Source organism: Saccopteryx bilineata, chromosome 3 (assembly GCF_036850765.1).
Source record: "Saccopteryx bilineata isolate mSacBil1 chromosome 3, mSacBil1_pri_phased_curated, whole genome shotgun sequence".
NCBI lineage: Eukaryota > Metazoa > Chordata > Mammalia > Chiroptera > Emballonuridae > Saccopteryx > Saccopteryx bilineata.
Window position 1 is genome coordinate 71,465,896 of NC_089492.1, and position 14,745 is coordinate 71,480,640.

The 14,745-nt window shown below is 38.2% G+C and overlaps 1 protein-coding gene across 2 annotated transcripts in view; it reads left to right on the plus strand.

The window, feature by feature from the left end:
- The first annotated feature begins 4,420 nt into the window (after window positions 1–4,420).
- Window positions 4,421–14,745, plus strand: part of GDAP1 (ganglioside induced differentiation associated protein 1) — a 30,700-nt gene continuing 20,375 nt past the window's right edge. The window contains exons 1-2 of one of the 2 annotated variants that reach the window (XM_066266343.1): window positions 4,421–4,601; window positions 5,832–6,024. In XM_066266343.1, the coding sequence (XP_066122440.1) occupies window positions 4,485–4,601; window positions 5,832–6,024 (310 nt within the window). In that variant the 5' untranslated portion in view covers window positions 4,421–4,484. The remainder of the gene's footprint in view (window positions 4,602–5,831; window positions 6,025–14,745) is intronic. The other variant, XM_066266344.1, reaches the window with a different exon arrangement.

A 14,745-nucleotide genomic window follows, 5' to 3' on the forward strand; every position in this document is an offset into this window, starting at 1 on the left:
CTCAATTGTAAATTAGGGATGATAGCAACCTTAGGCTATCATGTGGATCAAATGAGGCTGTAAGTAAGTGGTCTGTGATCCTTAGACAAAGTGCTGCATTATACTTTTTTCATAGGGTATTATAAATACCAAACACCGATGCCATAATCAGTTTGCTCAGTGTTTCCTGGCTTGTGGTTTTGCTGCTGGGAAGATGTGCTAGAGAAAGTGCTGTGTTTGACGGTGGGCAGGTAGGCATGTGCATATCTATTTTCTTCCTAAGTACAGTGAGGAGGATGAAAATGTCATAAGGGTAGCGGGTGTCTGAGTAATGGACAAGAAAGTAGAACTAAGCTGGTCAGGACAGGTGAAGGTACCAAAAGCAGATTAACATACAAACTCACCCATTCATCAGTTTACCCAGAGTTCTCCTGATCATCATCATCATCATCATCATCATCATCATCATCATCATCATCAAAATAATCCACTAAACACTAAATAAAATTCATTTATTCCATGGTGTGCAGGTAAATGTTTAATAATCAACTCTTTGGAAAAAACAAACATGATAGTTAGCACTGGCTTATTTCTGTAGTGTAAATACTCCTGCCATGGCCCATTCAAGGCTACTGACATAACATCACTGCATTGGGAGTCAGAAAGAGGTGCACACAGCAGCACATCCTTCTAGAAGATTTTCATCATGTGAGTAGAGTAGACATTAATAATCTCAAGAATATAGATAATAATAAATATAGTAAAATGATTAGGAATTGATAAGTTTTGAGTATTTGCTAAATCTATTTTAAAATTATTTAAATGCAATAAGATTTTATTTAATTTTTACATTAGCTGTGTTGAACATCCAGCTTGCAAAATTCCTGAAAATTTAGCAATCTGCTTTCATAAGCCTATATGAGCCGGTGGTAGGCTTTGGGAAAATATAGCCACTTTCTTGAAAATCAGTCCACATAGGTATATATGTTTCTATTAAGGCACAAACTACAGTATCAAACTACTGTTTATATGTCTTTCTTGTGTATTAGACTCAGAGCTCTTAAGGGCAAGGCCCAATATTATTCATTTTATCATCCCTAGGAATCCAATTTAGTTCCTGGTGCATAAAAGATGCTTTAAAACAACTACATATGTTGATAATTTCACCAGTGTCATAATAGTTATGATAAGAGGCATCTCTTCTTCTGGGAAGACACTATGCTAGGAACCCTTCTCTATATTGCTCTCTTAAGCTCCTGGGTATCCAAGCAATTACCACACTGTGTTGCAATCTCATCTCCCTCCTTCCACACTTGAGTTTCCTGAGGTTAGTGACTGCGACTTTTAACTCCATATCCTCTGTATTTAACACTATTCCTGAAACAGGAAAACTCAACAAATGTACACTGAAAGCATAAACTGACCTGGATCTGCTCCTGCTCTCCAGGAGCCTACACTCTGACGTGATGTACAAAGACACACGGCAACAGAATACATGCACAATTTAGTAGAAGCTCTGAATAAACATGTGAATGGAGAACAATATCTTTTTATTACCTACAAGCAGCTTTTTATAAGTGAGATGGAAAATAACAGGGATTATGAATCAATGCATTTAGATGCTCTCAATTCTTTTCTATGCCTGTCGTGTCTTAAACCAAAACATCTTCATGTTTCTGTACCTCATCTGTTTACTGACATTATTTTGATGTCCAAATCTTTAAGAAGTAAAAGCAGCACATATTTACTATAGGAAAATGACAATATAGAGAAGGAAAAATAAAAGCCACCGATATTTTCAAGGTTGATGTCTTAGTGAAGACAGGTTAAGATAATAGCACTTGGAAAGCACCAAAAAACAGCGCTTAAACAAGGTACTTCATTTCTTCTTCAAGTAAAGGTTTGGAGGTATGCAGACTCAGATGGGTATGGTGGCTCTGCTTCCTAATGTCCTAGTGTGTGTTACATGCAATTGAGTTGGCTCTGACTCCTGACTCCCAGGGACCCTTTAAATGAGTGATGTCCACAATATTCTATCCTCAGGGGCTCAGTTTCCCTCCAGCTCAGACCTTGCCCATCCTTAGGGTGTGGCCCTATTCCTACTGATCCAAGTCAGCATCCACCTTTCTGAAGAAGAAGAGGCACAGGGCTAGCTGTATCTTTAAGGAGGCTTCCTAGAATTTGCCCTGTGGTAGGTCCATTACATCCTATTTGTTAGAATGCAGTCACAGGGCCACCTTTAGCTACAATGGAGCCTAGAAACATAGTCTTTATTCTCAGCAGCCATGTGTTTAGCTAAAATTTCTGTTACCATTCAAGAAGAAACAAATGGATTTTTAGGGCTGACAGTTTGCCATGGTTATTTCTTAGGAATTGGAAGGTTAAAAGTCATAACCATTTTCAAGGTTTTTGATGCACATTGATAAATTTCCCTTCAGAAGCTCTGTTCATGTTTATAATCCCAAGGATATGTACAAATATTTTATATTAAACACAGGGCTCAATCAGCTCATTCAATGTTTTACTACATGGCTTTGCTGGGGAGGGTGGGGGGAGATGTGATAGAGAGCACTCAGTGTTTGACATACCTGGGCTTTACTGTCAGGGCTCTTTCAGTTGCAAGTGATAGATGGCTTACCTAGAGTATTGAGTTTATTCCTATATTGAGGGATAGTACAGGTTAGGACCTGCAGCTGGAGAATTAAAAATGAGGTTCTTCTGAAGAGTAATGGAGAGGGGGATTATATCAATATAAGTAGTTGCATAAATGGTGAGACCTAAAGAGAGGTGAGTAAGTGTAATACGATGTCCTTTTAATGTCGGGAGGGGCTTTCCAGGCATGCTTTCATCAACGGCCATATTGCAGGCAGTGTCCTAAGTGCTTTACATACAGTCTCTCCTTCAGCTTCCAGAGTAGCCATATATTTCTATAGATCTACTTTTCACACAGGACAGAGTGAAGACTCAAGAGAGGTCTTGAGGGGTGGAGCTGGAATTTAAATCCCATTCTGTCTGATTTCAAAGTTTTGCTTTTTTCCCTTCTATTCTGAAGCATGAACTGATAAAAAACACATTTGGTAAGATCACTTTTGCTGTAGTGTTTGAATTGACTGTGAAGTGTTGTAAAGAGGAAGAAGAACCTTATGAGAGTTATATCTTCCAGGGGCCTTTTTTGACCTTTTTTGACTTTAGTTGGATACCTGCCTCTCTTTTCTCATAGTGCCTTGTGTTCACTCTATGGCACATATAGATCTTATCTCTGTTATAGTTGGCTATTTATTTTGTTGTCTCTGCCACCAGATTTATATCTTGGTTGCCAGGTAGTAGGTGTTGCACATCTTTGAATTCCCATGGCCCAACCTAGTGCTTGGAACAGAGTAGGTGCTCAATAAATATTTGCTGAATGCATTATATAAGCATTCATGGCCATATTAATTCATATTTACTAAAAGAGAAATTTTATTAATTTACTATGACACCAAATTTTAAGAGGTGTATAATAATAACTAGACTAATATAAAATTATGATTCTGACTATGGCTATAAAGAGAATGTTTAAAAGGCAACTCAACCACATAGATAAAAATGAAATGGTTATCTGAGGGAGGGGGTGAGGGGAGGAGAGTAAAGAGAAAAAATATGGTGATGGAAAATGATCTGACTTTGGATGATGGGCACACAACACAATCAACAGTTCAAATGCTACAGAGATGTTCACCTGCAACCTGTGTATTCTTATTGATCAATGGTACCCCATTAAATTTAATTTCAAAATAAAAAAAATTTAAAGAAAGTCAACTCAACCTGTGAATAATATTGAATGCCTACAGCATGCTAGGCTGTTTTCAGTGTTTAACATTGTATTTAATTACTTTATTGTCAGAAAAGCCTTATTATTTATTAGGGTAATAAAGGATTTCTAGTACAAAAATGGGGAAAATTAAAAAATCTAGGTAAATCAGTCCTAAAATTTGTGTTTATCAACTAAGCTATGTTACCTCATCATTGTGTTAGCTGTTTATGAGAATAATAATTTTGTGTGACTCGTAGTAGCGTCTTCTAATGACACACATAGATCCTTATCCGTTTGCTCTGTCTGGCAATTGGAACTTCCGCTCCACCAAAGGCACAGACGTTCCCTGGAGAACCCTAAGTGACTTGGAAAATTGCTGTGTTTTGTACCTGAGCAATCTCTCTCTACTCCATCTCCAAAACCAACAAGTGATTTGCAATCAGCAGGACTTATTACTCTCTTTAATAACCAAGGACTCTCTTTGCTCTTTAGGTTGCTCCCCTGGAAAGCGTGCACACTCCCCCCTACCCGCCCCTGCGGCTGCGCACATCACAAGCTTTCCGGCGCCTCCGCAAAAACTACACTTCCCAGAGGCTCGTCTGTGCGCGCGCGGGTGCGCACCCTCCGTCCTGGCTCCCGAGGCGACGCGGGAACACAGCCGACGCTCTGCTGGCGGCGCGGGCGGGTGGGAGAAGCTCAAGGCGACCCCAACATGGCTCGGGTGCAGGGAGAGCAGCGAGGGGGCACGCCCTTGGGGGCGGAAGGCAGGCCGGATGCGGAGGTTAAGCTCATTCTGTACCATTGGACGCATTCCTTCAGCTCCCAAAAGGTAAAGGCCGCGGCCCGGCGGCGGCGGGAGGATCGGGTTTCAGCACCGGACAGCTCCCTGCGGGCTGGGCCCGCCTCACCCGCTGCGCTCGCTCCCTTGGGGCTGGGACGCGTCTCAGCGGGAACCCGAACAATCAGCTGGAGAGGGAAGGCTAGGACTCGGCTCTGCCGCTCAGCAAACACCAGAGCGTAACCCTGGGTGTTTGCGCTGGAGGCCCGTCCCCAGGCTTTGCAGATGAGGCAGAGAAACAGACGAGTAACCTCCAGTTTCTGCCTTTACTCCATTTTGTTCCCTTGCACTCTTTCCCAAGGCCTCGTGTAGCTGTAGTTCACGTGTTTTTCGTTTTTTTTTTTTTTTTTTTTTTTTTCCCCGTCTGGGGAGGATGTAATTAGGTTTAGGGCTCAAAGAAAAGTACTGGAGGGAGGGTGACTGCCGATCATTACAGACAGACAGTAATTTTCATTACTTATCTTCTCTAATTTATAAGGACAAGATGCTAGAATGTACTTGACTTAATTCTAGAATAAAAAACAGTCACACGGGGCTTAACAACAGGGACACGTTCTGAGAAACGCATCGTTAGGAGATGTCTCTCTGTGGACATCATGGAGTGCAGGTACACCAGCCTAGGTGGGTGGCCTGCTGTACACCTAGGCTGTGGCTACTGTACAAAACATGCTACTGAACAAAACTACACAAGATTAAATCAAGCACAAGAGAAAACGATGCAATCAAGAGACCGGTAAACAACATGTATGGGGCTGCTGCTGGTGCAACATGACACACTGTTTTACAAGTATGTCCTAAAGTAATGGTAAAAAGGACATACACAAACCAGTAACATAGTCATTTATGATCATCATCAGGTATTAGGTACTGTATAAATAGCCTGTACATAATTTTATACGACTGGCAGCACAGTAGGTTTATTTGCACCAGCACCCCCACAAAAACCTGAGTGATGTGTTGTGCTATGATGTTAGGATGGCTAAGACATCACTCAGTGATAAGGGTTTTTCACCTTCATTATGACCTCATAGGACTGCTGTTGTATGTGGAGTCTGTTGCTGACTTAAAGGTACTAGAGTTATGTAACATGACTATAGTTAAAAAGCATGTTTAACATATCCATCACTCAGGGAAGCACAGAAAAGCTGCTGAGTGGTATCCAGGGATGTCATTTCATTGAGAGCCTACATGCACTGTGGTAACCGGTGTGAACTCTTCCAGGTGCGCTTGGTAATTGCTGAAAAGGCATTGAAGTGCGAGGAACATGATGTAAGTCTGCCCCTGAGTGAGCACAATGAGCCTTGGTTTATGCGTTTGAACTCAACTGGAGAAGTGCCTGTCCTTATCCACGGGGAAAACATTATTTGTGAGGCCACTCAGATCATTGATTATCTTGAACAGACTTTCCTGGATGGTAATGTTAAGGCTATTTGTGATTTCTTGGATTTACGTTTAACACAAATTTGTGTGTTCCCTCCATCCCTCCTTACATTCCTTCCTTTGTTCCTCCCTTTGTTCCTCACTCCCTTCATTCCTCCCTCCCACCATTCCTTCCTTCCCCCCCCTTTTTTTTTTTTGGATTTCATGATGATTTAGTGATAAAAAATAAAAACCTTTTCCATTTCCATAAGCACACAAAAATAAAATAGGTCAGTAATATAAATTTTGTATGAACCAGTATAACTCCATTGAAAAGAATTTTATGTAAACAGCAAATTTTAATGTCTTAAATTTGCAAAACACCCTACAGATATGTGGTTTGTGGTGGTAATTTAGTTGCCTGGATGTCAAATTTATAATATTGATTTAAAATGAACACTATGAAAATCAGTTTCACCTGTTCTATCAAATGGTTCCATTGTCAAAAAAATATGAGGGAAAAAGAGGAATAAATTTTAGGCAAGGGAGAATAGAATGTTAGTGTACTTTGAGTTCTTTGTCCCTGTTACTCCTGGATAGTTAGTTTCCTATCTTTTGTAAAAAAAAATTATAGGGCTTAAATTTATGTAGTGCTTTTAAGTAATAATCACTTATGAATAGCCTGTTATATACCAGGCATTTTACCATTTCTGTTCTAGTCAGTCTTCAAAGAACCGATCTGAGAGGTACGGTAAACTAGTTATTGTCATTTTGTACACGATGGGTTGCCTAAGGTAATGTAGTTATTTTATGGCAGGGAGGGCCCGAATGCAAGTCTTTCAAATCCAAACCTTCATATTATACCAACTGTCTTTCATAGTCATTATCACTTATAGCATGGTGTCACTTGTTTCTCAAGACCACCCTTTGAGATAAACTGTGGCTTCACTGATTTGCCCAAGATTACACAGCTGATCCCTGGCAGGGCTGGAAACAGATAGATCATAGAGCTGCTAGCTTTCAGCTGAGCACTCTTCTGAAGAGGAAGCTGCATGAGGCCCAGGTACTGTCCGTCTCCTACCAAGTTGTGTTGATGTTAATGGGCAGATTTAAACCAGAATAGAACCTCAGATTACTGGAAACTGAGAAAAGAAATTGCCCCTGCCAAAATGTCCGAGGTTTTACTTTCAAAGATAGATGTGGGACCTGAATGGGGCAGGGACCCCAGGGAATAGATGAGCAATGGGCACTCCTGTTCTTAATCCAAATGTTTAGTTCTCTAGTATTCTGATTGGAGGTTTGATTAGAGGTGGCCATTGATCTAAACCTAAGAATTGAATGGACTACATTTTCCTCCACCATTACTTGCTGTCCCTCTGAATTTGTATGCTGGGGATTGTGTTGAAAATGGTGGCTAATTGACTTAATACAATTTTTCTCAATCTTGAGCTTTTTGGAAATGGACAAGTCTATTTAACTATAATTTGTATTTCTTGGGAAATGTGATTATAATAATGTGAAAAAACAAAAATAATTGTACAAGAACTCTGTTTTAAGTAATCACACACTGTAAAAAGATACAGTCAATGAAAAATCATATTTAAGTCTTTTGTAACTACTACTACCATTCTCCTCCTCCTTCTCCTTTTTCTTTTTCTCCTTACATTGTTTCTCCTCTAAGATACTCGGTAATATGAAATATGTTACTTTATAACATTGTTATGTTAATGATCATTAGCCTTTCTTAAAATTGTCCTTAAGCTTTTACTTTTTCTTTGACTCTTTAATAACAAAACTGAAAAACATTCTGAGCCCTGCTCTAACAGGGGGTAATACTAGGTTTTCATTACTGTTTATTGACTCAGAAGAGAAGGCATTGTGGGCTAAATGTTAAGATGAAAATATGGAAACTGAAGGACTTTAAATCTAGTTGTACCAATAGGTGAATTAAGCAGTCAAGAACCCTAGCTTTAGTCAAAGCTGGCCCTAACTTATTGGATATTCTTGGTGACTTGCCTTTTCTGTTTGTTATCTTGGATTAGGTGATAGAGTTTTTTGTTTTTCTTTTTAATCAATTATGGAATTAAAGCAAGTCCAACTGGTTCCCTTTTTACTCATTTCTTTTCCCTAGGACAATAGTCATGCAATTGGATAGGGCTGAAAAAGATTAAAGGATCTAAAATCCATGGTAGATATAAAGACAGTAAGAGAACAGTTACATAAATGAAGGCTGTTCTAGTCTACAGATGTTTATCTCAAAGTATTAAACCATAAACGTGTGTTATTACAATGACATGGAAATACTTTATATTTGTCATTAGGAACTCAGAGAGATTAGAAGAGCCAGACAAGCGATAGACAAATGTTATCACAACTGTGGAAGGGGGATGGGGAGTCCACCAATCCTTGTTATTTAAAGTGCATTCCATTGACTGGCAGCACTGGTATCACTGGGAGCTTGTCAGAAATGCAGGGCCCCAGACACTACTGCTCATCTCGTGACTCAGAACCTGCATTTTAACAAGGTCCCCAAGTGATTCAAATATACATTAAAGTTTGAGAAGCACTGCTATAAATTAATGTGCATTAAGTAATTGTTTAAGTTTAAGTAGTGCTATAAATAAGTATCTTTAATTGTGGCAGAATTCTAGAATGGATTGTCAAGAATATAAAGAAATAGATATAAATTTTGAGTATCTCAGTTAAGAGGAACCAGTTTAAGTTTACATTACTGGAGAATGCCATTAGCTAACACCTTTTTTAAAAAAATGATTCTTATATGCCAGGCATGATTCTACATATAGTGCATTATGACTTAACTGATACACTTACGATGTCTTCATATGATACCCTTGTAGAATGAAGGAGCAGTATGGCTAGATGAAATGTATATTTTCAGATGAATAAACCACCACATTGAAGAATACTCATTTTAGATTTCTTACACCAGGTTGCTCCTTTAGCTACAGACTGTCATTTTACTTAACCTATAGTAATTTTATCTCATTTTATTTTAATTATTTCAATTGCTTGTAGACCACTCTAAGCATCATGAGGTCAGAGATAGTGTCTGTCTCATTAACAAACTGTATTCCCAATGTCTCATAGGGTGAGTTGTTCTTTAGTAGGAATGTAATAAATATATTTGAATAATTAAAATGAATGAATTATTGAAAACTGATCTCAATCTGGACAGTGATCTCTCCTGGTGTTCTACTAGGCTTCTATTCTTTGAGGAGCCTAACAGTTTCATAAATGACTTGAATAAAGACATGGCAGAAACACTATTACATTTGTAGATGACAGACAAATGAGGATAGCTAAAATGCTGACTAGTTCATGAAGAGTTTCTAATGGAACCATGGAAAAATAACTAAGGTAAAGTTTAACAAGGATAAATGTGTATGTGAATTTTGTTTTTAAAACTCACCTCCATTAATGAAGGATTGGAGGCTTGGCTGGATAATAAATTACCAATAAAAGCCAATAATAAAACAAAAGGCTATTGTGATCTGAAATTGTTTTAAAAGTGTAGGTTCTATCCAGAGTGTAGTGAAGAGTAAGTAACCTGCTACATTCTTAGCTGGTTGGAATATGTCCATTTTTTTTTGTCCAATAATGTGTGAAACTGAAGTTGGTAAGTTAGAATGATACTAAGCGAATGGATTTCACGAGGTATATAGTTGCCCATGGTTATAATAGAAGATTTTAAGTGTATCCATTTATCTCAAGAACAGAGTATAGTGAATTGGTATCTCCTTCCCTGTTACTGTTTGCTATCCTGTATTAGTCTATCAGCTGGGGATTATACTAGAATTTTTCCTGTCTGTGTTTAGATTTGATCTTTCTAGCACTGAAGTTAAAATAGCCTTGAATTATAGTTTTTAATCATACCTTTTATTTCAGGTCATAACTTGTTTACCAGTATTATATTTTTATTTTTAAAATTTTGGGTGACATTGGTCCATAGGAACACATAGGTTTCAAGTGTCCATTTCCATAGCATGTGAACTACTCATTGTGTTGTGTGCACATCACCCAAAGTCAAACCATTTTCTGTCATAGTATACTTGGCTCCCTTTACACCCCTTCTCCCTACCCTCCTCTCTCTGTTAACCACTTCACTTCTATGTCTATGAGTCTCAGTTTTATATCCCACTTTATATGTGAAATCATACTGTTCTTAGCTTTTCCTAATTGTCTTATTTTGCTTAGCATAACATTCTCTAGGTCCATCCATGTTTTCGAAAATGGCAATATGTCATCATTTTTTATGGCTGAGTAGTATTCCATTGTATATATGTACCACATCTTCTTTATCCAGTCCTTTATCGAGGAACACTTTGGTTGTTTCCATGTCTTGGCCACCGTGAATAATGCTGTGTTGAACATGGGGGAGCATATGTCTGCATACAAATGTTTTTAAGTTTTTTGAATACATACCCAGTAAAGGGATTGCTGTGTCATATGGTACCTCTATTCTTAATTTTTTGAGGAACTGCCATACTGTCTTCCATAGTGGCTGTACCAGTTTACACTTCTACCAGCAGTGAATGAGGGTTCCTTTTTCTCCACAGCCTCTCCAACACTTGTTATTACCTGTCTTGTTGATAATAGCTAATCTAACAGGTGTGAGGTGGTATCTCATTGCAGTTTTGATTTGCATTTCTCTAATAGCTAGTTAAGATGAGCATCTTTTCATATGTTTATTTGCTGTCTGTATGTCTTCATGCAAGAAGTGTCCAGATCTTCTCTCCATTTTTAAATTGGATTGCTTACTTGATTGTTGTTGAACTTTGTGAATTCTTTATATATTTTGGATATAAACACCTTGTCGGAGCTGTTTGCAAATATCACCTACTACTTGGTTCTCTGTGTCTTTTGCTGTGCAACCTTTTAGTTGGATATAGTCCCATACATTTATTTTTGCCTATACTTCCCTGGCCTTTGGGGTCAAATTCATGAAATGTTCTCTGCAGCCAAGGTCCACGAGTTTAGCAACTATGTTTTCTTCTATGTAATTTTTTATTTTAGATCTTATATTTAGGTTTTTGATGCATTTTGAATTAATTTTTGTGCATGGGGACAAACTGTAGTCAAGTTTTATTCTTTTGCATGTGGCTTTTCAGTTTTCCCAGCACCATTTATTGAAGATGATTTCTTTTCTCCATTGTGTGTTTTGGCTCCTTTGTCAAAAATGATCTGCCCATATACATGTAGTGTTATTTCGGGCTCTCGACTTTGTTCTATTGATCTGTGTGTCTGTTTCTCTGACAATACCATGCTGTTTTGATTATCATGGTTCTGTAGTATAATTTGAAGTCAGGTAGTGTGATACCTCCAGCTTTACTCATTTTTCCTCAGATTGCTTTGGCTATTTGGCATCTTTTGTGGTTCCATACAAATCAGATGATTTTTTTGTTCCATTTCTTTAAAAAATAACATTGAGATTTTTAATGGGTTTGGCATTAAATCTTTATATTGCTTTAGGTAATGTAGCCATTTTAATTATGTTGATTCTTTCACAGAATCAACACAAAACAACATACACAGAACATCTCTCCATTTCATTGTGTCTTTTTCAATCTCTTTTAATAATGCTTTATAGTTTTCAGGATATAGGTCCTTTACATCCTTTGTTAAGTTTATTTATAGATATTTTATTTTTTGTTGCAATTCTAAAAGGAATTTTTTAAAAAAATCATTTTCTGAGGTTTCATTGTTGGTGTATAGGAATGCAGTAGACTTTTGTGTACTTATTTGTATTCTGTGACTTTACTGTATTGGCTTATTGTTTCTAATAGTTTTTTTTGTGTGTGGAGCCTTTGGGATTTTCTTTCTTTTTTTTTTTTACAGGGACAGAGAGAGAGAGTCAGATAGAGGGATAGATAGGGACAGACAGACAGGAACGGAGGTGATTTTCTATATATAGAATCATGTCATCTGCAAAAAGTGATACCTTTACTTCTTCCCCAATATGAATGTCTTTTATTTATTTCTCTTGCCTGATTGCTCTGGCTAGGACTTCCAGAACTATGTTGATAACAGTGGAAAGAGTGGGCATCCGACCTTGTTTTTGATTTTACAGGAAAAGCTTTCAGTTTTTCACCATTGAGTATGATATTGGCTGAGGGTTTGTCATATATGGCCTTTATTATGTTGAGGTATTTTCCTTCTGTACCCTTTTGATTGAATGTTTTAATCATAAAAGGATATTTTATCAAATGCCTTTTCTGTATCTATTGATAGGGCCATATGATTTCTGTCCTGTGTTTTGTCAGTGTGGTGTATTACATTGATTGATTTGTGTATGCTGAACCATCCTCATGCTCTTGGAATAAACCCCACTTGATCGTGATGTATTATTATTTTTTGAGGTAGTGTTATATTCAATTTGCTAGTGTTCTGTTAGGATTTTTGCATCTGTATTCATTAGATATTGTCCTGTAATTTTCCTTTTTATTTTTCTTTTCTTTTTTTCTTTTTCTGAAGCTGGAAACGGGGAGAGACAGTCAGACAGACTCCCGCATGTGCCCGACCGGGATCCACCCGGCACGCCCACCAGGGGTGATGCTCTGCCCATCCTGGGCGTTGCTATGTTGCAACCAGAGCCACTCTAGCACCTGAGGCAGAGGCCACAGAGCCATCCCCAGTGCCCAGGCCATCTTTGCTCCAATGGAGCCTTAGCTGCGGGAGAGAAAGAGAGAGACAGAGAGGAAGGAGAGGGGGAGGGGTGGAGAAGCAGATGGGCGCCTCTCCTGTGAGCCCTGGCCGGAAATCGAACCCGGGACTTCTGCAGGCCAGGCCGACACTCTACCACTGAGCCAACCAGCCAGGGGGTGTAATTTTCCTTTTTTGTGAGTGTTGTCCTTGCTAGGTCTTGATATCAGGCTTATGTTGACCTCATAAAATGTGTTCAGAAGTATTGATTGCCTCTTCCTCAATTAATTATTATATTTTCAAATGGCCAGATGTATGACCAGTTGAAGGGCACACTCTTATTCAGCTACTTGATGCATATTATCTTATGTACTACTGTTGTCACTAAGTGATCTAAGTAGAATAAAAAAGTCAACAAAAGGTTTGAGTTAGAAGTAAAGTCTAATATATTTTCATTCAGGTAGTAATACCTGAAAATTATTCAAGTAGACCTGGGTGAGTCTTTCTTGAAAACAAGTGAGTAATAATGCCTCTTTCATCTGCCATCACTGGGGGATGTAGGAAATCAAAGTAGTGAATTTAGTTAAATAATGGAAGCTTATGCCTTTAAGCTTTTAGATCCTTTTTAATTTTTCCTCTTGGGGGAACTGAAGGTAAGTTTTTAAATGGCTGATGGCCATTGTTGTTCTAACCAGCAATACAGGGTCTTTAGAATGTGCAGAGCTGTCTGTCGCTATTAAATGGCTGCAAAATGCTTTTATTGTTTCTTTCTGGTTTTTAAATTTTGTTTTCTCTCCTTGTTATCACAGCATTCTGCTTTATATCTAGCTGCCTGTTTCTAGGTTGTTGCCAAAATTTAGGTTCAATACAAGACCTAGCTTGTCTCCTACTCAGCATTCTAGGAAATCAGGTCTTATGCCAACTTATTTATTCTCTCTTGTTCTTCCAGCTTAGTCACTAATCATGGTTTCCACTATTGCAAACCTATTCCCGAAAGCTGGGACTCTTCTCATTGCTGGCTTCTTTAAAGTCCCCTAATCCTGTCCTATAAGCCTTCGATTGCTTTCCTGTACCTGATTGAGTACAATTCCAAGAAAAAAAAATTATATATTAGTATTATATATAATACTAATTACAAATTATATATGTATATATTATACAAAATTATATATGTATATATTAGTATTTATGTGTGTGTATATATATATATTAGTATTACTGATATTTAACAACTAGCCACATATTTCTCTTGCACAATGCGTTTATTTGGGATTGAGAAAGAATTGCAATTTGCGAGACATGGTCTCATGGTGAACCATGTACTGAGAAACTAAAGGAGAGGAAAGATTATGTATGGACTTGGGAGGGACTTGTAAAAAGAGAATCCATTAGAGGAAATTGAAAGTTCAAATATAGTGACTTCTCATTGGTTGAGTTCTGGTGGCTTCACATTGGCTGAGCTGTTACTGGGAGGAACCTTTTTCTCCTCCAGCCGAGGTACAAAGTGTCCCCTCCCATTGGAGATGCAGGTATGTCTCTTCCTGCTGGGGTCAGTCGTGAGCACTGAGTGATCCATGTGGGTGAGTTTCTTGTCTAGCCTCCTGACTCCATTTAAAGAGCGTTCTGTTTATTAATTTTTACAGTATTATGACAAAGGTGTAAGGACTAGAAGATAAAATTTGATGAGTGACAGGGAAGATCTTTCTAATTGAAAGAAGAGTTCCAGTTGCATTTTGTAGTTTCTTCTTTTTTTTTTTTAATTATAATTTTATTTTTTAATGGGACGACATCAATAAATCAGGTTACATATATTCAAAGATCAACAAGTCCAGGTTATCTTGTCTTTAAATTATGTTGCATACCCATCACCCAAAGTCAGATTGTTCTCTGTCACCTTCTATCTAGTTTTCTTTGTGCCCCTCCCCCTCCCCCTTTCCTTCTCCCTTTCCCCCCTCCCCCCCGTAACCACCACACTCTTATCAATGTCTCTTAGTTTCACTTTTATGTCCCACCTACGTATGGAATAATGCAGTTCCTGGTTTTTTCCGATTTACTTATTTCACTTCGTATAATGTTATCAAGATCCCACCATTTTGCTGTAAATGATCCGATGTCA